General features: G+C 40.9%; 1 protein-coding gene across 1 annotated transcript; it reads right to left on the reverse strand.

Moving 5' to 3' along the window:
- pla2g4ab (phospholipase A2, group IVAb (cytosolic, calcium-dependent)) lies at positions 1 to 22,120 on the reverse strand. The gene is made up of 19 exons (XM_082511075.1): positions 21,941 to 22,120; positions 19,951 to 20,064; positions 18,694 to 18,775; positions 18,367 to 18,515; positions 17,716 to 17,829; positions 16,819 to 16,856; positions 16,184 to 16,316; positions 12,548 to 12,684; positions 11,966 to 12,188; positions 11,581 to 11,695; positions 9,400 to 9,537; positions 9,079 to 9,168; positions 7,192 to 7,254; positions 5,917 to 6,047; positions 5,685 to 5,793; positions 5,101 to 5,285; positions 4,839 to 5,028; positions 4,139 to 4,296; positions 1 to 2,757 (listed from the first exon to the last, which is right to left on the reverse strand). Exons 2-19 carry the CDS (start codon positions 19,972 to 19,974, stop codon positions 2,599 to 2,601), a joined length of 2,238 nt encoding a protein of 745 aa, XP_082367201.1. The 5' UTR covers positions 19,975 to 20,064; positions 21,941 to 22,120; the 3' UTR covers positions 1 to 2,598.
- Between the last annotated feature and the right edge of the window lie 623 nt (positions 22,121 to 22,743).

A 22,743-nucleotide genomic window follows, 5' to 3' on the forward strand; every position in this document is an offset into this window, starting at 1 on the left:
TGAGATAAATTCTCTTTTATTAATCTCATTTAACAATGCACATAAACATTATGTATGTTATGTTTTGCCAGTCATAATACAGTTATTAATCACAGAAATGTTTTATACACTACAGCTGACCATTTTGGATCTTGTAACATGTAAACATGGTCATAGGTGGCCGAATATATAGTAGAAATAATCAAAGTTAAAGTAAAACAATATGTAAAATATGAAAAGGTTAATGGCAGAACTCGACAGGATGTCTTCATAAGATAGTCGATGCTATTTTTTTTTTTTTTTTTTGCTATTTTAACATTTATGGGGAAACACAATCACTCACTTTCTTAAGTAGCCCTGATACAATGACACCGCATTCACCCTATGGTTATAGCCAGCAGCAGGTTAGCTTCGCTTAAATTAATTTGACATTAATCTGCAAAAAAACCCCAAACCTCTAAACAAGTTTTATGTAAGGCTTTCGAACAAACAACTCTTATCTTGTGGCTCACTCTCACAGCTCACTTTGCAATCATCTCTGCTCTTACCAAGTAGCTCTTTTTTAGCAACAACAACAAGAGATAAGCACCCATTAAAAACAGGAACAGCAGAGTGATAAGCGCCAAGAGGAACAGGCTTTTTAACACACGCAGAGAACATTTAGCAGCCAGAAATGTCTCCCAGGAGTTGGTAGAGACACAACAATGATGGTGGTAGTATCCACAGTCCCCTGGCTCAGCAGTTCAGTAGTTATTTCTGGACTACTGAACAACTGAAATGATTTAAATGAGTTAGACCAAACCCACTTTTAGAAGTTGGCCTTCATTTTCATTCAAGTGTTGGGACTAAATCATAGCTGTGAAGGTAACACAATGACAAAGTGTCCACAGACAGACACACACTTTGCAATAGTTTCTCCTACAGTAGGGATCACCAGAACCAGATTTAGCCTTGATGTGACGCACTGCCAGGTCAATGGACTCTGTGCTGAGGCAAGAAAAGCCATCCAGCAATTACTAAAAGCTCAACAGTTAAGTAACTTTTTAGCCCATTTCTGTCTTTGTGCTGTGTTGTACCTGACTGCTAATTATTCACTTATAAGCCTTTACAGTACATAAATATAACGCTGTCAATCTTCTCATCTGATTCAACAAGAGGAAGTAAAAAACTGCTGCTATCCAAAACCATTTTTTCTAAAAGAACAACAGAAATGAGGAAATGCTTACAGCTATTAAAAAAATGCAACTACACAAACAAACAGGAAAAAAACACCTGATAGAAATCAGCTAAAAATAAAAAAAAAGCATGTTGCAAAAGTTTCGTGGTTTCATCTTGCAGCAAAACTGCAAACGACTGTTTTGTTTTCTCGGTTTCTTTCCAACAACCTCGGCTGAAACGTAAGAGCGTGAGGGCCGGAAGTGTCCGGTGTAAAATTCCCCTGCTCCGCGTGCAGCCTCTGGGCCCCTGCAGGTGTAGGTGTAGTGTGTCTGATTTCAGGCCTCCACTGCTGCAGGTGAAGGTGTAGTGTGTAAAATTCCACTGGGTGCTGCCACTAGGGAACACCTTTCAGCTGTGGGCAGGTCTCGTGATCGCGCCCTCACTTTGACCTAAGCTGCACCTCACTGTTGAAAAGATCCGGCAGCAAGCTGGGTTTGTTGGGAGGCGGGGGGACAAACACTGTGTTTAAAAAGAAAAAGCAACCTGAAACCATGGAGTCAGGACACAGAACCGGATGAGAGAAGGAGCAGGGCCGTTTCCATGGCATCCAGTTTTGTTTTTCCAAAATGGCTTTAATATGAGGCACTCCCTAGAGGGGAGCAGGGAGTGCTCCTACGCTGTAGGTGGGTAAACATCACTGGGATGTTTGAGGTATCCAGAGGGGGGTGCACTTGGAGTGTTTAGAAGTTGCCATCAAACAAAACCAATGGTTACCGATAATATCCCCATCCATGTTTTCAAACAAGCTTGCATGTTTAGACAAGCCATCCGGTAATTAAAAAAAAAAAAAAAGAGGTGATTTGCATGCTCTGTTGTCACACGTTCAGTGTGGAAAGAGCTCAGCTCACAAAAAGACGCAGTGCAGGAACGGCTTCCTGCAATGTGTCCGTTCACACAGCTCAGTGTTTAGAAACGTCCACACACGGCTGTGAGATCCAAATGCAGTCTCCTCACCGACATTTGGGAATGTTGCAAGAAAATGTAAGTGAAGTGAAGTGAATGAGCATGTGAGTTTAAAACAGGCACAATAAACAAAATTGTAGTTTGGGTTGCTCAGTGGATATGGAACCAATTCACTCACATTGCACTGTTTGGTTCATTTTCTAGTCTGTCTCTCACAGCCTGCAGGGAAAGCACCTATCAGCTGTTTGTGGCCAGCAGTCACTATAGTGCACGTAAGCCCAGGTGAAAGCTGTATATGAATGAAATAATATCATATCATGTAACATCCAGCTTCCTTGCAGTAGCCCTTTATCAGAAATCATATCAAACCCAGAGCAAATCAAAAGCATCTCTATTACACAAAGAAAAGATCAGCATGAGAGCATTTTCCAAAAAGAAAATGCTTCGTTCTAAGGTGAAAACATAATCCCCCAAAAGCCCTGAAGTCTTAGACCGAAGCTACTGGCTATTATTCCCAAGGTGATTCACAGGCTTTCCTTGATGATCTCGTTTGAGAATCTTCTTTTTTGGGATCTCACTGAGGTTGAAAGGACGAGAGACGCTCGAGGGATTGTCCTTACGAGACGCGATGCAGTCCTTGATGGCTTCTTTAATAACCTGCAGGGAGGGGGACAAAGTCCATATTGTAATCTCATATGGAACAAATGCTGCTACATTAAATTCAAAGAGCGATATTTAAAAAAGGTTAAAAAGTTCAGATAAATATAATGTTGGATGAATTTTGAATAACATCATGCTGGAAGGTAGATTTCCATATATTTGTATGGCTACCATACTGTCCTGAAATCTAATACACGTTGAGTCATTCAGAAAAAAAGCTGCTCTTCAACACAGCAGCACTTTGAATTAAAGGGTCATTATTTAAATGGTCGAGTAAGATCTCGTAAAACATTTAACGTCAGCGCCACACTGCAACCAAGTGACATGGAAGGTACAACATGAAGATATGTGAGCCACATAAAAAGAATAAAACCCAAATAGCAGAGGGAGTAATGTCTGATGAGCCAGTAAGGAGTACAAAATATAGTAGAGTAAAAGCAGCATGACACGTAAATACTTGAAAGATGTAAAAGTACATTAAAATTCAGCAAAGTTCTATAGCAGTGGGGGAATCATATTTTGGGGGGCTGGTGCCACCCCATGCCCACCTTCTGGATACGCCCCTGACAAGTGTAGAGTTAGTATTTAACCCAATTATTTGGGAAACATCATCATTTAGTAATTAGTTAATATTTGTCAATTAATAAATGATCCAAAGTTAGTGGATTACATAGGCTTAGGTTTATTACCGATTTATGTTCACTAATCATTTCATCCCCCCAACTGTGTAAACCTGTATGAGGTTCTCACTACACATCCCCAGAGCTCAGCTGGTGACACTTTAACGATGTAAAAACGAGTAAGTCCAGGAAATTTCTGTCTTGCACTTTCATATGAATCAGTGTCGGTGGGCAGATTTGTTTTATATTAACCATGAATGACAGAGGTTTTATCAGTACGTTTCCAAATATTAGCGCTGCTGGCTAACTGGGCTCAAAATGCTGGAGCCTAGCATCGGAACATATCTTGAGTGGCAGCGTAAGTCTGTCTGCATCACCTGACCACCCAGTGAAATCAAAGAGGCTGAACCCTTACTCAACATAGTTACTCAGAAGTTAGCAAGTGAAAGTCAGCCTGACGTCACATAAATGACACACCTTTAGAGAATTAGTTTAGGCCTGTACCATCCGGTTTTGACTGCGATGAAATTTCTAATGTTGCACAATCAAAATGTGAGTAGACTCAATCCAAAATTTCCCCTCTGACAACACTAAGAATGAACAGCTGAGGAAATGAAGGAACAGCAGTTGGCCAATAACAAACCTGTTCATGAATCACTTAATCTACCGATGCCTGTAAGCCTTATGAAAACATCCACAGTGATAGGCTCAACAGGTAACACTGTGCTACACCAGTTTTGCAGCAGCGCTAAACTGACCTCCAGGTTGTTGAGAGTGTTGAACTCCATCAGGTCATGAAGCTGGATGAAAGCTTCGTTGGAGTATTGGAAGTTGAAGGTGGAGTATGGTGTCTCGGTGTCGTCAAAAATGTCAAAATCGGCCAGCTCCTTCTCCTTCTCAGTCTCCCTGGCAACGCCTGATATTTAACAACAACAAGAGTTGGGGCACTTTTCAGTTCAACCATGTATGTAATACTGTTCATTGCTGAACTGATACCGGATGTAATAGTTATGGTATACTGCGATTCTTCTCCGTTTGAGTGCAAAACCATAAACAGACTCTGTTTATCTGAATGGATGACCTATTTAATGTAAAGGACGTGCAGTGGAGATGAGGTGATAGTGTTTGTTTGCATGGCTTCTGATATATGACCTGTTTATACATATGGTCCGCCTACTGAGGCGAGAGATTTCCTTCTAGCACCTGACTCCCCCAGGAACCATATTTCACTTGGGTCACAAAAAAGACGGAATTCGTAGTTTACTGTAAGCACACACATACTCAAAGGGAGGATGGGAAGATGGTTTCTATTGGGGTCACTCAGAGGAGGTGCCTAACATCTGGCTGCTGACTGAATATGGTCAATTTCCCCCAGTCCAGCTTTGACGAAGAGATGCCTCATGTGCCACAACAGTGAAATTTTACCCCCACATAACCTCCACATACAGTCATACTTACCAGGCGCTTTGAATTTCCTGAAGTTGATGTTGACGAGGACAAAGTGGATGACCGTCGGGCAGTTCTTTTCACCGCTCTTTGGTTTGAAGACGTAGCATTCCTTCAGACCTTCACGGTCAAAGACTTTGGGGTCGATCTTGGGGAATGGCAGCTTGTTCATTCTAGCCCATTTCTCAGCGAGGAGAAGCTCCTGTGAGATGCAAATCCTGTTAGACTTGCTGTTTACATGAATCATTTATGACCACAAAAAGTCCCGTTTTACCTTGAACGGAGGGCTTGAGTCACTCGGTCGAGCTGAAAAGTCAAAGGAGATGATGAGGTCGACGCCGCGCTGCGAGCGCAGGATAAGGGGGTAGGGAAGGTTGTAGGTCAGGCCGCTGTCTACTACGTGGATCTTCTTGCTCTTCACATCCAGAGGCTCGTAGATTCGATCGAACTCATCGGGATCTGAGCAATGATAAATTTTATTCTTCCTGACTCACCGAGCAAATTGTTTCGTTTGGTACTTGTCCTTTACTGGAAGTAGGACCGCATATTTGTTTTCATACATTTACAAATACAAATATTATTTGAATTAAACAACTTAAAGTGACCGTTTAAGCCACGACTTCCCTCAGCTGTGAACTGTGAAGCTTTCATTAAATTTATTTCTATAGACAGAGATGTGTGATATTTTCAGCAACCAAAGATATTTGTGCAGTTTTCCAAAATAGTTTTCCAAAAGTTATGATGGAGATTGGGTGAAGTTGAGTCAGTAGAGAAAGTATACTAAGGTTATGTTTGATTACAGCCCTCACTGCATTAACATACACATTTATTAAACTGTGATCAATGTATTATTCTTGCCTGTGACAGCATCCACCTCCTCTTCAGGTGTCATAGCGTGTGTTATCTCAAGTAATGGAGAGAATGGCATGTTGGTGTTCAGGTTCAGGCCCAACATGAAGTTATGCACCTGGAAAATGATGACAAGGAAGGATTAGGACAGCGAGCGATGCAAGGCTGTTGTAACTACTAACGCAGGAAGACTTGACTCACGCATACCTGTATGCATAATGTATTGAATATATTCGTGTACCTTTCCAGCACGACCCTCCCTTGTGTTGAACAAAGCAGAGTCGCCCAAGACTGACGTGAACATACGCTGAACCCAGCTGGCCTGAGCGGTGCGATGAAACTCCTCCTCTGCCTCCTGGTTTTCTGTCCCACCTAAAAACCAAAGTAACCCCAGGTGGAATATGCAAAGGTGGTTAATCTAATGCATAATGTCCACAAAAGTAATTAAAAACAGATACATTTCAACAAAATACATGATTTTGCATTGTTGCATAAATGTGCTAAAACTGTGTTAACATGTTGCACGAAAAGTACAAAAACATTTTTTTTATGGGTATTGATTCATTCCAAATCTGGAATTGTTTTAAATGTTCTTGTACGCACGACATCAATTGAAATTTATTGATGCAGTGCCAATCAAGGTGCTTTTCACTGTAACATAAAGACCCTACAATTTTAGAGAGAACACCAACAATCAGCACTGTCCGCTTGGCGACAGTGGGAAGGAAGAACTCCATTTTACAGAAGCTGCTCCCTGAGCTTGGTTCTGACGTGCTCAGAGAGGGGCAGCGGGAAAGATTTCAGACCTGTTTTTCTTTTGTTTTGCACTTTTGTATTGTTAAACCCAAGACTGACAGCATGACAAGCATTCTTTCCACCATTCAAAAGAAAATGAAACCCAGTAGAAAAATCCGTCATTAATGTGTCAGAGCAGCAAATATTCAATAAGCTGAAATATGTAAAGGAATATGGACACTTAAGATGCTTGTAGGCAATTTAAAAAAAACTATCACAACATCTTTCTTATCTAGTTTTATTTCATCTTCAGTGTCACTTGAAACAAACACTGTTGTTGGTTTTGTTTGTACCCTTATAATCCACCCACCCATTCTCTCTCCGCCTCTTCCTCTTTGTCTATATATAGCTGTTTCTAAAAATTCACTCAGGGCGTAGTGCAAACACTTCTTCAAGAAGGAAGAAAAGGCAATTACGTGAATATTTACATAAATGTTTGGCTTCAATCATCAAAGTCAGACCCTGAATAAAAACAAAATAAATAAAAACAATGCAAACTCTGGCTGTTGGATAGCGGCAGAAAAGCACGCCGATCAGCACTTTATCGCGATCTGACCTCGGCAGCTGCTCCCATGCAGTTGCAAAACACCGACAAAATTTGCACCATTACCACAAACTTTCACAACGTCTCAAGGGGTTCAACTTTTGCTCAAACATTTCAATGTGTCAACCAGTGTGCTGAACCTAATTTTTTCTCCATCAAAAGGAACGCCGAGTTCACCTTTGCGTGGCTCGTCGTCGTCCAGGGTGTCTTCTCCAACGATGTGCTGTGGTTTGATCTGCTCTGTAGGACACGAGGCAACATTTGTTAATTTGATTCATATACACGGCAAAACTGCATCTAAACTTTTGTTTAATCATGCAACTTTACAGAACTTAAGTCAAACAAAGAAAGACCTGACACAAGCGAGCACCTGTTACTAATGCATTCTTTAGTAAGGTGGAGACGCTTTTGCACAACCAACACATTGTGAGAGTGCGTCTCAATGTAAAAGGTCACCCTAACATGTGCATTCAAGCAAACCGAGTCATCTCACCAGGCAAAAGAACCTGATGCCTTTCCGCTGTTGCGTTAACATTACATAAACACTCAAAGAATCCCATGATAAATAGTGAGAAAAAAATGAGGTTGGGAATACCTGCTAGGTGTGAGAAAATAATTCTAAACAAAACAAATTCAAGTGTGACACATGACTGTGACAATAGGCTCTCAGACATGACTGAACGCCTGTGTCAGTGGGAGACTGCGCTGTGGAAGTTATTTCAGCAGCAGATGCTCATACCAAAACAAAGAGATTATCTAAAAAATGAAAACATAAACTAATGCAAAGTAGCCAGCTAACCATGACTAAAAGCACCAATTTCAGATTACGTTCAGTAAATCTGTATAAAATAAGTAGCGTGTTTTCCTCACTTTTAGGCTCACTTAAAATCCTTTAATTTTCTCAAAAATCGACAGTGCTTATAATCCGCTATGAAGCTGCACCACTTGACGGATTGTCGGAGCATTACGGCTGCCGTAGTCAGGAGCCTCGCGGAGGAATCTGGGTCCTAAACTCTGCTTCAGGTCCCAAAGTCAATCGAACACTGCAGCATCACTGAGAGTTAAAAACTGTCTAAATTCTTTCATCTTTAATAAAATGATCAGCGTTGCTGCTCTACCAGGTGTAATAATTAAGTTTAACATCCAGGCATCCATGAAAACAGAATTTATTACATTTAACAGAGTTAGAAGTTAGCAGGAAGTTAGCTCGCTAGCTTCCACCTAAACATGATATAGCATGTTCTGACTGAGAGATTTCTGAAAACTTCAAACGTACAGCTCTGTTATCACTTCCAACATAAATGAAGACAGAAAACTAAACAGCAGTGACGTTTGTAGGGTTACTGAAGTTTGGCTAGCTGCTATATAATGATGTGCTACGTGATCGCTAGCGACACAGCTATGTTAGCATAGCATAAACACAGTGAAGCTGGAGGTTGAACGCTAACTTTTTTCCACTCGATTAAAGTTAACATGAGGGTTCCTGATGGTTAGGGACAAATGCAATCGCATGGCAGGATGCTGTAAACGGACCAAACATCAGTCAGGAGAACAACTGAGATAATCCATCCACAATACGAGGTTAGTCATTAATATAGTGCAACAACATGGGAATAGAGCAGCTGCAGAGAATTCAACATTAATGAATCAAAGGTACGGAAGTGGAGGAAGCAAGAAGAATGAGCTGAGTAAAGTTTGACTTATCGGACTGTTTTGTTTTGATTAATGCGCCTTCTGGTCCGAAAAATACGTCACATATACTGTGTGGACGATTTGTATTTCATTTCTACATGGAAGCTTATGCTTTTAAAATAAGAAATAACATTTCGATTCTTATTGTTTCTCGAGTACTCCAATTTTTACTTCTTTTATAATACTTGATTTAAAATAAGTGCTTGGAATGTGCACATCTACAATTAAAATTTTGTCTGCTGACTAAACCCATTTATTTGACGCCCTCTGATCGGCAGATGAATCTGCCTTGCGGCAAAATTATCGGGTCACTTTCTGGGTTTTTTAGCACTTGTATTGTTCAGTCCAAACAAACAGAATGAAAAATATTACCTAACTCCTCCTCCATGGTGCTGCCACCAGCTCTGTCCTTGACCCCTAGCACTCTGTTGAACAGAATTGAGAAGGCACTTCCCCACACACCTAAAAAAAACATAAAAAACATGTCAGGTTTGAATCTTGTATCTATTGTATCTACTTGTACCTGTTGCTCCTGAACGCTTCAGATCAGAAAACCTCTGAAATGTCTGCTTTTATAGATGTGCTCACATTCGTTGACCCTTTTATTTCCTCGGGAAGCAATAAGGGAAGCTTGTAAGTCCTGTGGAAACCCTGTCTTTTTTGTATGACTGCAGATGAAAACATGTTTCTCACCCATCAGAAAATGAAGAGGGTTTTCCTCGTACTTCTTCACAACAGTTCCCATGAAGAACTTGCTTCCAAATAGGTCAGGGGTCATGAAGGTGCCATACTTTGCCATCCCAATTTCATACGGGCTAAACTCCACCCAGTCTGCAGGTTGAAATCCCAGTGTTATGGTCACAATAAGGAACACACAATAGTAATACTGCATTGCATAATTGCATTGTGCACTCTGACACAGGCTACATTGTTGGATAAAAATGTCATGCATGGAAATAAACCTTACATATACTTGACAATGCCTTGCTTACAATTAACAGAACCAGCTGCCAAACAATTAATACTGTCCCTGCGTCACGCTGCCAACACATCCGATGGGAATTTGACACAGTTTACACAGTTTGCTGCCCTTTAAGAGATGGCCATCTTTAAGTCACCGCTCAGGGATAACACTTCCCAACGTCAACAGGGAAAAAAACATGTTCGCTTTGCATGTCTGCACATGTCAAAGTCGCACGCTCGCCCACACACCATCTCTCTCACAAAAAGACGTCGTCAAAGATTAACACACAGTTCTCATTTTGAGCTACTGGTCATCAACAGTAGGCACAACTTCCCTTTCCTGTCAAAACACTCTCAGTTTATTATATCACTGACTTCACATTATATTGGAACATTCCTGTCAGAATCTGGTCCATGTTGGTGAGACTGCAAGAGATGATTTCCAAGGTTTTACAGAAATGATGCCACCGTTCTCCTTTTCTACTCAAAGATGCCTGAACATGGGTACGTTCTGGCCGTAAAGGGATGTGCATGGATGAATACTCCAAGAGTTTCTTGAGAATGTCTGTGGAGTGATTCTCGGTATTACAATAATCTTTCTCTGAGCTTGAACCTGTCTGGGCATTCTGCTCTGAACTCGCTCATCAACAGGATGCTTCTATCTGCATTTACTGGATGGGTGTTGTTTTCCTATTGCTTTTTGGAGCCAAAACCAAAACTAATTTTGTGCCCCGGGGCCCACAAACCCCGCTTTGAAACAGACTCGGGAGAGGAGAGACTCTTCATGGCGTGTTTATACACCAACCTGATGTAACATGTCGTTATGACATATTGGTAACTGCTTTTACAGACACGTATTCGCCCATAAATAGCCACTGAAGGGAACACAGACATACAAATGGACGCATACTCTCACGGTGACACTACTCAGACCTCGGAAACCTCAACAATCGCAGCTTATTTCACATCTCGCTTCAGTTGGCAGCCAGGAATTTTCTACTGAAATTGTCATTGGAGATTTTAGATGAGCAGATAAAAGAGAAAAACAAGTTTTATCTTACTTTCAATCTTACTTTTAAAGATCTGATAAACGACTGATGATGGAAAACACGTAAATCTAGACTGGCAGCAGGTTTGGCCTTGCCCTTATGCGTATCAAAGTGCCACTGAACAATATATTCATTTGTTATAAACCTGCTGTAACAAACGACGTGGATGTAGTCGGTTTCCTACACACTCACACACTGAGATGCCGTGAAGAAGGCTGTCTGTGTATGTCATTGTTTCCTGCCTGTGTGGACCGCTGAATGTATTTATTGTTAAAATAGCCGAAAGGCAGTTTGTAATCCAAAACTCAGCCGCCCACGACAATTTAGATTTGTGAAGAGAAGCACAAACATTTCCTCGATAAACAGTTTGACGGCGTGATGGAATTCGGTGAACGCGGATAGGAAGAGTTTGTTCTTGCTAAGCATCAGAAAAGTCTAAACTTGAAAGCGAAACATGATCAGAATATTTATTTTCACAGTTTTATTTAGAAGAATTTCAGTGTTTCAGGAAGTTTTCTGTAATACTAGTAGAGAGTGTATATTCAGAGATGAGTCCAAGATTGCGTGGGAGCTATATTAGAATTTAGGAAGTACTGTACAACATTTTGTACTGTACAAACTCCCACGTCACTGACCACAGGGCTTTCATTAGATGACAGCCAACCACATCTTGCCACATGTTCTTTATGGTAGCAGACAGGGATTATATGGAAATGTACCGCTCACTTATTTTGCATGTGGCTTCAGTCATCGTATCATGTACTCATGATATATGGATATGCAAAATATTGTTTTGAAGGATTTAGGATACATAATGTAACGTATGACACCTGCAGGTGTCAAACAGAAGAGACATATTTACCTGCAAACATGAGCTCAGAAACATCCGGTTTGACATGCAGACATGTGAAAAGAGGAAGCGGACACTGGGCTTGGTTTATTTTCTCCTGGATGTCGCTTAGCTTGATGCCCATTCTCTTGTAGGAGAGAACACTCAGTGTTAATCATCTGAACACCAAGTTTTACACGTCAGTCATAAGATTCAGATTTCTATCTCAATATGACTGCACAGTTATGTGACACTAAAAGAAGAACGATAAACTCGGATGGCAGTTCGAAGAAAAGAGAAGAAGTGGCAGATGGATTTAAAGGGAAGGAACTGACTAACTTACTGGTAAAAAAAAATCAGACATGGGAATATGGAGTGTTGTCAGCATTAAAACAAAGAGCACATACGAGGTTCTTACCGAGGGTATAAGTGTCTCTCCTATGAGCATACCAAAGATATCTGCAAAAGTAACCGGCTGTCCTGAAGCCTTTTTGGTCCACAGGGCCTGGATATAGTGGGTGATGTGCTGGGGCATCAACAGCCTAAGTGGGTTACTGCTAACTCTCTTCATCAACTCACTGTTGATGTCCTTCGGGCCCTTATTTGGAAAGTCAGGGTTGGAGTAGAGAGTTGACATGTACCTGCAGGAGTAAAGAGGGAGGAAGTTAACACAGATGCCATGTCAGTTAATGCATGTTTTAACAATATACCTCTTTATGAGGTTTATGCAGGTACTTTACTTGTAAGGAAGTTAAATCCACTAAGTCGTGGAGACAGAAATAAGCCAGAGGTGCCTGCTTGAAGACTTCATACCAGCAGGGGAAGGGTGGAAAGTTTGCCAGAGCAGGGAGGAGCAACACCGAGGAAGAATTAGGAAATAAAACGAGAGAGAAACGTAGCAGTGGCAAAAAATGTGTAAAAATGAAAAGGTGTCTTTAGAAATAGGTCAGACAGAGGCAGGGTGCAAAGGAAACAAAGAGGAGGTGAAATAAAAACAGACCATGTGGATCCAGAGAGGCCAGCAATATATGTGGTACAGTCGAGGACCCCGGACTCAAACAGGGCCTTCATAACGCCCGAAAACCCCACCATGGCGCGGAAACCGCCTCCTGACCCGGCTATTGCTATCACTGGCACCTGTAAAATACACACACACACACACACACACACACACACACACACACACACACACAGTAACAGTCATAAAAGGAAGAAGACAGGGCCATGCTTACTCACACCTTTGTTACAGAGTAAATGACAGCAGCTATGAGTCTCAACTTCATTCTTTCATCTTGAGTAATTTCCTTTTGCCGTCTCTATGGGCAGCAGCTTGCTGATTGCATCATGGCTTTGCAGCGTTTTCTGACTGGTAGATTTGCAGCTTTTCAAAACTGCAATTGTGCAACATTGCTTCTTTTTCCAGTCTGCATGGTCATTTCTGAATTACAAAGTCACTGTGGAGGAATTGTTGTGGCACGGTGGAAGGCATGGAACTGGATATCTCATTCCTCTGGAGCTTCCGTCACATGTTAGAAACATGAACAGACGTGGCCCTAAGGCATCGAGCCAAAACCACACCACTGGGAAAGCTAGTGCAGCTCAGAGTATTGGAGCTGTATGAGGCTTGTCTTTTACTTCCTGGTGTGAGAATTGTTGAGGTGTTATTTTAAATTTGAGAATGCAGCGTGTCAAAAGCTGCACCACGGTCATGAATTTAGAAAGCCAGCAGATCTGAAAGTCAGCACCAAGCACGAATACCCTCCCTAAAGTCAGCACACTCACCACGCTTTGTGCTATTTGGTACTAATGAAACCGACCTCAAGGGAGGTAACAATTGCACAATGAGTCCAGATTTCACATCCATCATTCCTATCAGCCAAAAATATATAATTGGAAATAGAATAGAATAGAATAGAATAGAATAATTCTTTAACTGTCCCACAAGGGGAAATTTGGTTGTGTCAGCAGAAAAAACACACACATATAAACAGAACAGGACACAGAACAGAAACACATTTTTTACATATTTACATAATGGATAATAGTTACCAAAGCAGAGTACTGTACAGTTATTAAAATTAGAGTACAGATAAGTGGCAAACCCAGGTTGTAGTGTGCAAACAGAGCAGGATACTGAAAGATGTTTAAATAGTTAAGAATATTTAGAATAACTGGAAATGTGCAGATTGTGCGTTGTACCTGTGCATTAAAAAGTAGACATGTAACTTCCAATAAGTTAGTGTATATATGAACTGAGAAAAGTAATGTGCAAGTTATGACAGTAGAACTTGTTACAGCACTGATGTAAACATCTATGTTTGTTGGGAGCAGTTTTGATTGTACAGTCTAACGGCTGCAGGGAGAAAATGTCATCTTACAGCAGAACACTGTAGAGTAGGGCTGTGCGATATGACCAAAATCTCATATCCCGATATAAGAATTCTATCGTCCCGGTAACGATATAAATCACAAAAATGTAACATTTTCTGTAAGTTCTGTGAATCTCGGGCAGCTCGACTTGCATGAAGTGTTTCCAGCTGCGCGTCATGTAGCTGGAGTCGAGTGTTTTAACCGATGCATGAAACTATACATTTTTAGACATAAGTTGTAACAGCCGCCGTTTTCTTTGTGAGTGTTTATTACACGGCGTGCTGCGGGGAAAAGCCTGTTCTAACGTCTAAGGTCTGTTTTTTAGCACCTGGCGGCTCTTTTTTAATTCTCATCCGTAAATAATCTGCATACTCTTTCACGTGATTCCATTTATTTTGAAAAGTCTCAACAGGATCTTGAGCTTTATTGTGAAAGGTTTATGTGGAACATACACAAGCGGACACGCGATGGTTTTACCGTCGTTGTTGCTAACGACAACGCATAAAAACAGTCGCTTGTTCGTCTGTAGTGTGGTTATATTAAATATAAGAGAAAGAGAGAACTTTAAGAAATTAATATAGCCACTACAGTGAGCATCAAAACGATGAACAAATATTGCCGTAAACAGTTTATTTTGCGACACCACGAAACAAACGATAGCGTAAAATGAAACATAGACGTTTTTATATCGCCATCCGATATATATCATTATATCGAACAGCCCTACTGTAGAGATCCCTTGAACGGCAGTTCTCTGAGCCAAAATGACTGGTCGGATTGCTTTGAGTTGATGGGAAGCCAACAGTAACTCAATAACCAGTCGTTACAACCAGTATGTGCAGAAGAGCATCTGCGTATAGACAACACGTGAAATCTTGAAGCAGATGGGGTATAACAGCAGAAGACCACACTGAGTGCCACTTCTGTCAGATAAGAACCGAAAACTGAAGCTACAATTCAAATGGGATTATCAAAATTGTGGGGTGCCCCAGGGCTCAATCCTTGGCCCTCTTCTTTCTCCATTATACCTGCTCCCTTTGGGGTCTATTTTTAGAAAACACGAAATATCCTTTCACTGCTACGCAGACGACTGCCAAATTGATTTGTCTTTAGCACCAAATGGCCCAGGCTCCATCCAAATCCTTTTGAACTGCCTCGAAGATGTCAAAGCTTGGATGGCTCTGAACTTTTTGAGTTTCAATGAGAGTAAAACGGACTTAGAGGCATTATAATGTTAATAATTTCCATTTATGTTTTGAGCTTGCCCCTCCCCATAAGACACTCAGTATAGCAATGTCTTTATGCAGCTCGATCATCCAGGTAAGTAAATCCCAAAAGGTTGATTCTGTTCATCTGGACGTAGCGTTTTCAGTGGGAGAAACGTTTTGTCATCCGAGTGTCTCAGAAGCGAAAACGCTTGTGATCCTGTATGTGACAGGAGTATCGAAACATTTGAGACACATTTCTAAACACTGTGTCTCTGTGGCTTTTAAACCGCAAAACACACTGCACCAAAAATTGGTCCACCCCAAGGATTGGTTCCCCTGACACAAACAGAGTAATGCAGTGTACGCTGTTAAGTACCAGGCATGATTTATACATCGAGGAAACCAAGGAGGCCATTTAGGTGAAAAGGGAAAGACCATCTCTGAATCGAGGAGGGGGGCCTAAGGGTACATTTCACCATTGTACAGTGCTGTGATTGCAGCCATTTCTCAACTCTCTGTGAATGGTACTCAAGGCCATTGATCGGTGGTTGTTGATCAATGGTGATGACAATTTGCATATTAATGATCAAGAAATTGACCTCCCAGCCCATTGTTCCTTCAGTGGGTGGTTTCAGTCATTATGCAAATGTACTGTTTATAAGGTTGAGGAAACCTGCAGTCAGCTGAGACTGAAGAAGTCACCTGGATGAGTAACCAAACATTTCTCCCACTGAAAACGTCCAGATGAACAGGATCACCTTTTGGGACTCAGTATAGCGTGTACACAGTGCTGAAAGTAAACCAGAGCATTCAGACTGACACTGAGACTGTGGTGGGTGCAGATTTTGAAGCATCATTAAGCTCCAAACAATTCGCTGCCATAATGAAAAATATGATCAAAGTAACTATATAACAGCTTCACTTCATTCCAAAAGGTTTTTTTGCACACAAATGATCAAGACTAAACATCAGGTTATTCCACAGTTCAGCACCGACACTGTTTTACTTTTAGCAAAGTTTGCATGTAAAATGTGTGTTAAAAGGACTTTGATCCACACCTCTTCTGGGTGACAAGGATCCTCAGTGCGTAGCAGCTTCTTGATGCCGAGCATCACCTTTTCTCGACGGGCTTCTCTAAATTGCTTCTCCTTGTCACAAAGGGTGTGGCTGAACCGCAGGTCCAGGTTTGTACTGCAGATAAAAGCAACAAGAGGGAAGATCACCAAAGCAGTCCCAGGGAAGCAGCACCGGAAACACGTGTTTCAGTTTGTATTTAGAGGCCGAGATAGGCTGTGATCTCTTAATAACACTACTGATAATGCTGAAACTGATGGTGATGTGATTTGGGGGATATCTGATGGAGAACACAACCACAAATAGTCATGGCCTCAAGGAATTCATTACACACTCTTTTTTCACTGAATTTCCTCTCAAACATTCAATTTTTTCTTTGAAATCCTCCCACAATTGTGCAATCAAAATTCTCATTAATCTTATTGTTAGAATGACTCAGCTCACATTTGCTGAATCGTGCTGCACCTACTTTCTAGTTTTAACCTATGGTATGCTTCAGGGGAGTTTCTGCAGTTTCAAACCTGCAATAATTCTGAAGAGCTTAGTTTGATTTTAGGTTAAACAGTAAATGTTGCTGTGAAACAAAATAAAACTATTTGATTTTGAAGGTATTACATACCAGATCTCCAGTGACATCTCTAAGTGCACTTTGGTTGCCTGTCAAAATAATTAAATATGTGGTTATTATACATTATTTAATTGTGGTTGAGGGCAAGAAATAAACACAGAAACACAACTGATCCCTTTAAAGTCTCTTGGAAATACATATTGTACTTTTCTATTGTGATTTGTAACAAAAAAACCTTACAAGGTTACTTTGCTGATACTTTGTAGCCTCCATACTCGTTTAATGCGAAATCTGCCTCTGTGGCCATACACTGACACTTCTTTTAGGACATTAACAAAATATCAAATTAAAATATTAGGTCCTTATCTTCTTCCAGCAGCTTTTTTTCAGTTAAAGGGCTGATATGCTCTTCAAGGCAGTCTTTCTGTGGATCTCTGGACCACTTCCAACACTCACGCTGCTTGTAAATTACTCTATGGAAATTTAGCTATGTCTATATTCATGTGAAGAACATAGAGTTCAAAGTTGACCCGTAAGCGAACGTGAAGTCCTGCATCAAACTTTTTGTTTTCAAGCAGTTTAAGCTCAAAGAATCCAACTTTTTCGAGGTGCACAGAAGACACTTGTCTTTAGCTGTGCGCACAATTAAATTAGATTAGTGTAACAATGAAAGCTTTTAGTGCAAACTTCTGAGGCATGAGGAGCAGAAAATTGAGCCAGACTATGTTTTTTGCTCTACTTGCCACTTCATCCACTTCCATGTGGTCAGAACAAGACTTCTATAAAGTAATGTAGACATAGCAGCCGTGCTGAAAAAGATCTAGAGGCGCACAAGAAGATGACCCTAATTCAGATTGAGTTTTTTATGTTTTTAGACGAACCTCTTACATGATTGCTTATAACATAATGACGATAAATAATGAAAGTCGGACAAATTAACTTTCTTACTTTGCCAATGAGGAACACCTCCGTCTTTGTCTGGCCCACATTGAGTTTGGAGATTTCAAAGGATGCTGTCCCAAGCGTCTCATCCATCACGTAGTTGGCATCCATTAGTGTTAACTGTTGGGCATAAACAACAGCAGTTTATACTCAAATAGAAATTGTGGCCGGTGTTCACGTCTTCCAACTGGCTAGTTTTGTCGATTAGTTAAACTGATTATGACTTAGACGTTATATGCCGATTGCCTTCACAAACATGGAAGGACCTCACCGACTTTGAGCGTAGTGCTGTAACAGCGTCGGACCAAATTGTGCCAACTGTAAACGGTGTTATTAGAAAGTAGAAACATTTAGAAACTATGGAAACTCAGCCTTGATGTGGCAGACCGCATAAAGTCACCGACCTTAGCAGTCGACTTTAAAAGTCACCTCATGACATGATTTTCCATTAGTCATGGATGTAAATATGTAGGCAGCTTGAGTAGCTTACCCCAAACTAACACTTGAGTCAGTCAAAGGCTAGATGTTAGGATAACATTAACATATCACCTCATGGCGAGCTACAAGTGTTAGGCTGTGTTTATGTGGGATTGCGCTCCATGACATCACTTCTTGTCATCCTGTGCTGCGCTCTGTTACAGTAAATGCAGGTCTAACCTCCAGAACGTTGTGCTGGTTGGGGTCTAATATGAAATGAAAGGTCTCGTTCCATTTTGGATTGATGTCGTTGTCTATGTGCTTGGTCCTCCTTCTGCTTTCAGGAGCCGTCGGGATGAAAATCTCCACATACGGGTCTGGAGTGTCCACTGGGTGCACAAACAAGTTCCACAGGGTTACTACACAGCCGAAAACCAACCTCAAAATAACCATCATCAAGTGCTTTTGTATTTCTTTTGCTGTAAATGTACATGGATTAGATTCCAACGATATGAAGGAAAGCATGGTAATATGTGACTGTAAGGCAAAAATGATATGAGCACTTACGCAGGTCGCCCAGCGCTCCCTTGGTGACGTTCTGAGCTCGAACTACAGTCACTGTGAATTTGTGAGAAAACTGCTGCTCCACCTGCAATTTGGACATTCAGAGTTCAGTCTCACTTCATTGCTTCATGAGAAAAAAATCACATCAGCCATGCTGAGAATGAAAAATGAACACATCCAGATGACACAGCCAAGCAGTTGGCTGCACTGCAGCATGACGTACACTGGTTCAGTGAAGTCTGGCGTGCCCCAAGTGAGAGCATCATTGAGAACATCTGGATTTTTTAGAACTCTCCAGTTAAGGATGCACTTCCCAGCTGTGTTCACACTGTGCTACGACAGCTTTCTCCTTATATTTTGACAGTACTGCTAAATTTGTAGCCCTTTCCCAAATACTGTGACTCTAATACATACTGATGAGCATTTAATGGGCCCGTACTGTAAACCATTTATATATTTTACAGCAACCCTTTCACCTCAGCTTCCCTTTTGCTACATTGTCGTATCCCTGAAAGTTTGGTCGCACACTGAAATGAAAGTTAAAGTATTGGATTCTGTTCAATACGACTACTTGAAGGTCCCAACAGTGTTCTTTGTCATTTCTAGATATCAGATATCTCCAATCTCACAGAATAGATTTTGTTTTGAATTTCTGTGTGTTGCAGTGCAGTTTGATATTGTGACTATTTAAGATTTCCTGTTTCTGGCAGCCTTTTACACACTTTAAAATTATTTTTAAAAACCCAAAAAGACAAATAGTTTTCAACGACATTTGCAAATCTCTAAAACAGGAAGTGCTGTGAGACTTTTTTGCGGCTTTAAAATAGCTCCCCTCTCACCCCTTCTTGTTGAAAGGGCTGCTTGTTCAGTTTTTCCTCTACAACACTGTGAGCTTAATTATTTTATGATTATGGTGCTAAATAAATGAAATTTACCTGGAATTACGTGATAAAAACTCAGACGTCACACTGATCAAATATTATGCATATTTTTCCTTTAAACCAACCCTTTCAAACTTGTCTTCCACCAAAATAGAAATGAAAATGGCCTTGACGTTGACACGCTCATTGTTATACTTATTGTTATACTATAGACCCAAGGCTGTGGCTTGCGATAAGAGGGAAATTTTTTAATACCAGTGAACTAAGAACTTCCACAGAATTATTTGTGTCACAGTTGATGCCAAAGGAATCTGTCCACTTTTGTTTTGGCCTCACTCTTATTTACAGTTATGTAAACACGCACTGTGTCGACACTCACAATTATATTGGAAGCCATTGTCATGTGAGGTGAGCAACTCGCAGGAAAGCCTTCGTCAAGATGTGAACTTTAGGTCAAGGGAACATATCTGTCACAAACTGCAGCACAGACAGCCTGAAATATGAAACAAAGAAGTGCAAACAAAGGGTTAGAGTTTGAACAGGCGGAAAAAAACATCATATTTAAACTGTGATGCAAACGACAACAAAATACTGGCATAATTACAGCTTTACTTTTAGCCAGAGATGCAACAAATGGACATATTATATGGCGTTATTTTTGTGCCACGTAAAAAGTTTGCAGGTGCAAGTGTTGCATTTTGTGTGTGTGTGTGTGTGTGTGTGTGTGTGTGTGTGTGTGTGTGTGTGTGTGCGTGTGTGTGTGGATAATAGCAAGCACTGAAATACATTTTTTGCACGCAGTAATGAATTTTGTTCACTCAAATTCAGCTTTTCTTCGGTCAAAATAAATTTCTCCTCAAAATGCAACACTTGCACCTGCAAATTCTTTTTACGTGCGCTCAGAATAGTGACACAAAAATAACGCCATAATATGACAGTATCTCTTAAAAGGGTGCCTTTCCTAAACAAAACACTTTTTTTTATAGTGCACTGGAATTTTTTAAAAACAAGTAGCTTCGCAAATACCAGTGAAGTCTTTTCTTTTACATCTTGGCAGGGGTAAAGGGAAGTGTGCTGAGCCACAAAATCCCGATAAGAGGACCGGGCCAATAGAAATGGTGTGTGTGTGTGTGTGTGTGTGTGTGTGTGTGTGTGTGTGTGTGTGTGTGTGTTCACCACAAGCGTATGTTAAGAGAACGAGAAAATATGACGGTAAAGGGAGGAGGGTCTTCCCTGAATAAATGCGGTTCGTTCAACATGCTGGACGACAAAATGTAAAGCTTAGTGCGCATTTGCAGAATAGGTGGCACGGTGGCTATTTTTAGCAACCCCAACTCTTTCTCTGTGATGTCTGAAAACCATATCTTGATAAGAAATTTGCATAGATATGTGCATGTCTATGTGTGCGAGTGTACAACTGATAGCATATGAAGGTCACCAGCCTTTTCTCTGCTGCTCACCAAAGTGTGTAATTACTGAGAGGACTGAGAGCACGTAGAGCGTCTGTGTGTTCACAGAAGCGGTCACGTACTTTGCATCGGTGGTCCAACTTCTGACGGTGCCAGTTCACGCTGCCCTTGTTCCGCTGCTGCATACAATAGGCGCATGCAGAGCTCTGCAAGTGTGCCAGCTTCAGCAAAGCGCCGCGTGGCAGCACATTTTCATATGAGGATGCAGAACGTAAGAGAGACTTGCAGCAACGGACTATAATGCAAAACAGCTGCCGCAACTGTGGCTTTCAGCGGAGCACAGTCAGGATCCTCCTGAGGGAGTGTGCTCACCTGAGCCACACAAGGAGCAGGTCGAAGACTCACTTCAGTGAATCACTGTGCGTGTCTCCAGAGAAAGATTACGTCGAGGAGTCACTGCAATTTAATTCTTATACGGCTTAGAGGCTTCACGCAAAACTTATCATTAGGCACTGCTAAGAGGCTTTACATTATTCTTATTAGCCCGGCAGATTAAGGGCAGATCAAACAAGGATCGATGATGTTATGAGTGCGCTACATGCGATGCTGAGTAATGTTAGTCCTACTAAGGCAGTAAAGATGTGGTGGATACTATGAATTTGCACTTATATAAACATGACACATGATATAAAATATCTATGAAGGTAGTTCATAATAAACATGATAATAATCATTATTAAGTTCAGTTTTATTCAGTTTTACTTGTGTATCCCTGCAGTGATCGGTCCTATTTAAACTGGCCTGTGAGTTTCCTTGTCTTACGGCGTTGCGTAAAATGTAAGCCTTTGCTGTTTAACCCATTCGGAGCAAAGGCTCAGACCTCCTCCTTTAAACTGCGCCCACACCTGTTTGTTAAAACACAACAATGTGTCTAAAAAAGGAAAGGAAATATCCACGTACCTCAGCAGGCGCATGCTATCAGCTCACAGTAAATGTCTCATACTGTAACGCCAAAAGCTCAGGAGGTGGAGAGGAGGTGCTACCGTACCCGGCAGTGAGCGCTGTCGTAGCTTGTTACGTTCGCGTCGAGAGAGACAAAAAACTACCGGAAGACAATAAAAATACAGCGGGGTTCAAATGACCGCTGGATTTAAAGAGTGATGGTCAGGATTCTTTTAATAGGAAATTTCCGAGTAGCAGTCAGACTGTCTGTGACTCAGATTTTGAGACTTGAGCTAGAGCTCTCCAAATGTGCACGATGAGCAACCGCAAGGTGGCATCTGTGGCTGAAGCTCAAGAAAGTTTGTGAAAGAGACCAACTTCATTTTTTCTGTCTTTTACATTTTTCCGAAGATGTGCTTTGAGCCATGTGACTATTTACTGATTTAGGTGGTGATTCATTTAATCCAGTGAAATTCAATTCAAGGAAAAAAAGAGTTTTATATGTTCACTTTTTTTTTTTAAAGTACAAGTTTGTGAATCTCTCTGGAGGTGATTCACAAACTTTTAATTTTTTATCAATCAAAGAGTACTCGAGTATTTGTACTTATCATTTCTCCATGTTTGTTCATAGGTTTTATAGAGGCTATAGATATTAAATCCCCCCTGTCGTGGTAATACGTTGTGTAAACCAGTAAATATTATTAGACATTAATTAAAATCACAGCTTCCGGTTTTTATGGGGACAAAAAACAAACAAAAACGCATACAATTAGTTAATTTAAGGCTGTAGCACTGAAGGAGTGAGAATAGAAAATAAATAT

This window comes from Aulonocara stuartgranti (genome assembly GCF_965226115.1).
Source record: "Aulonocara stuartgranti genome assembly, chromosome: 17".
In the NCBI taxonomy this organism is placed as follows: Eukaryota; Metazoa; Chordata; class Actinopteri; order Cichliformes; family Cichlidae; genus Aulonocara; species Aulonocara stuartgranti.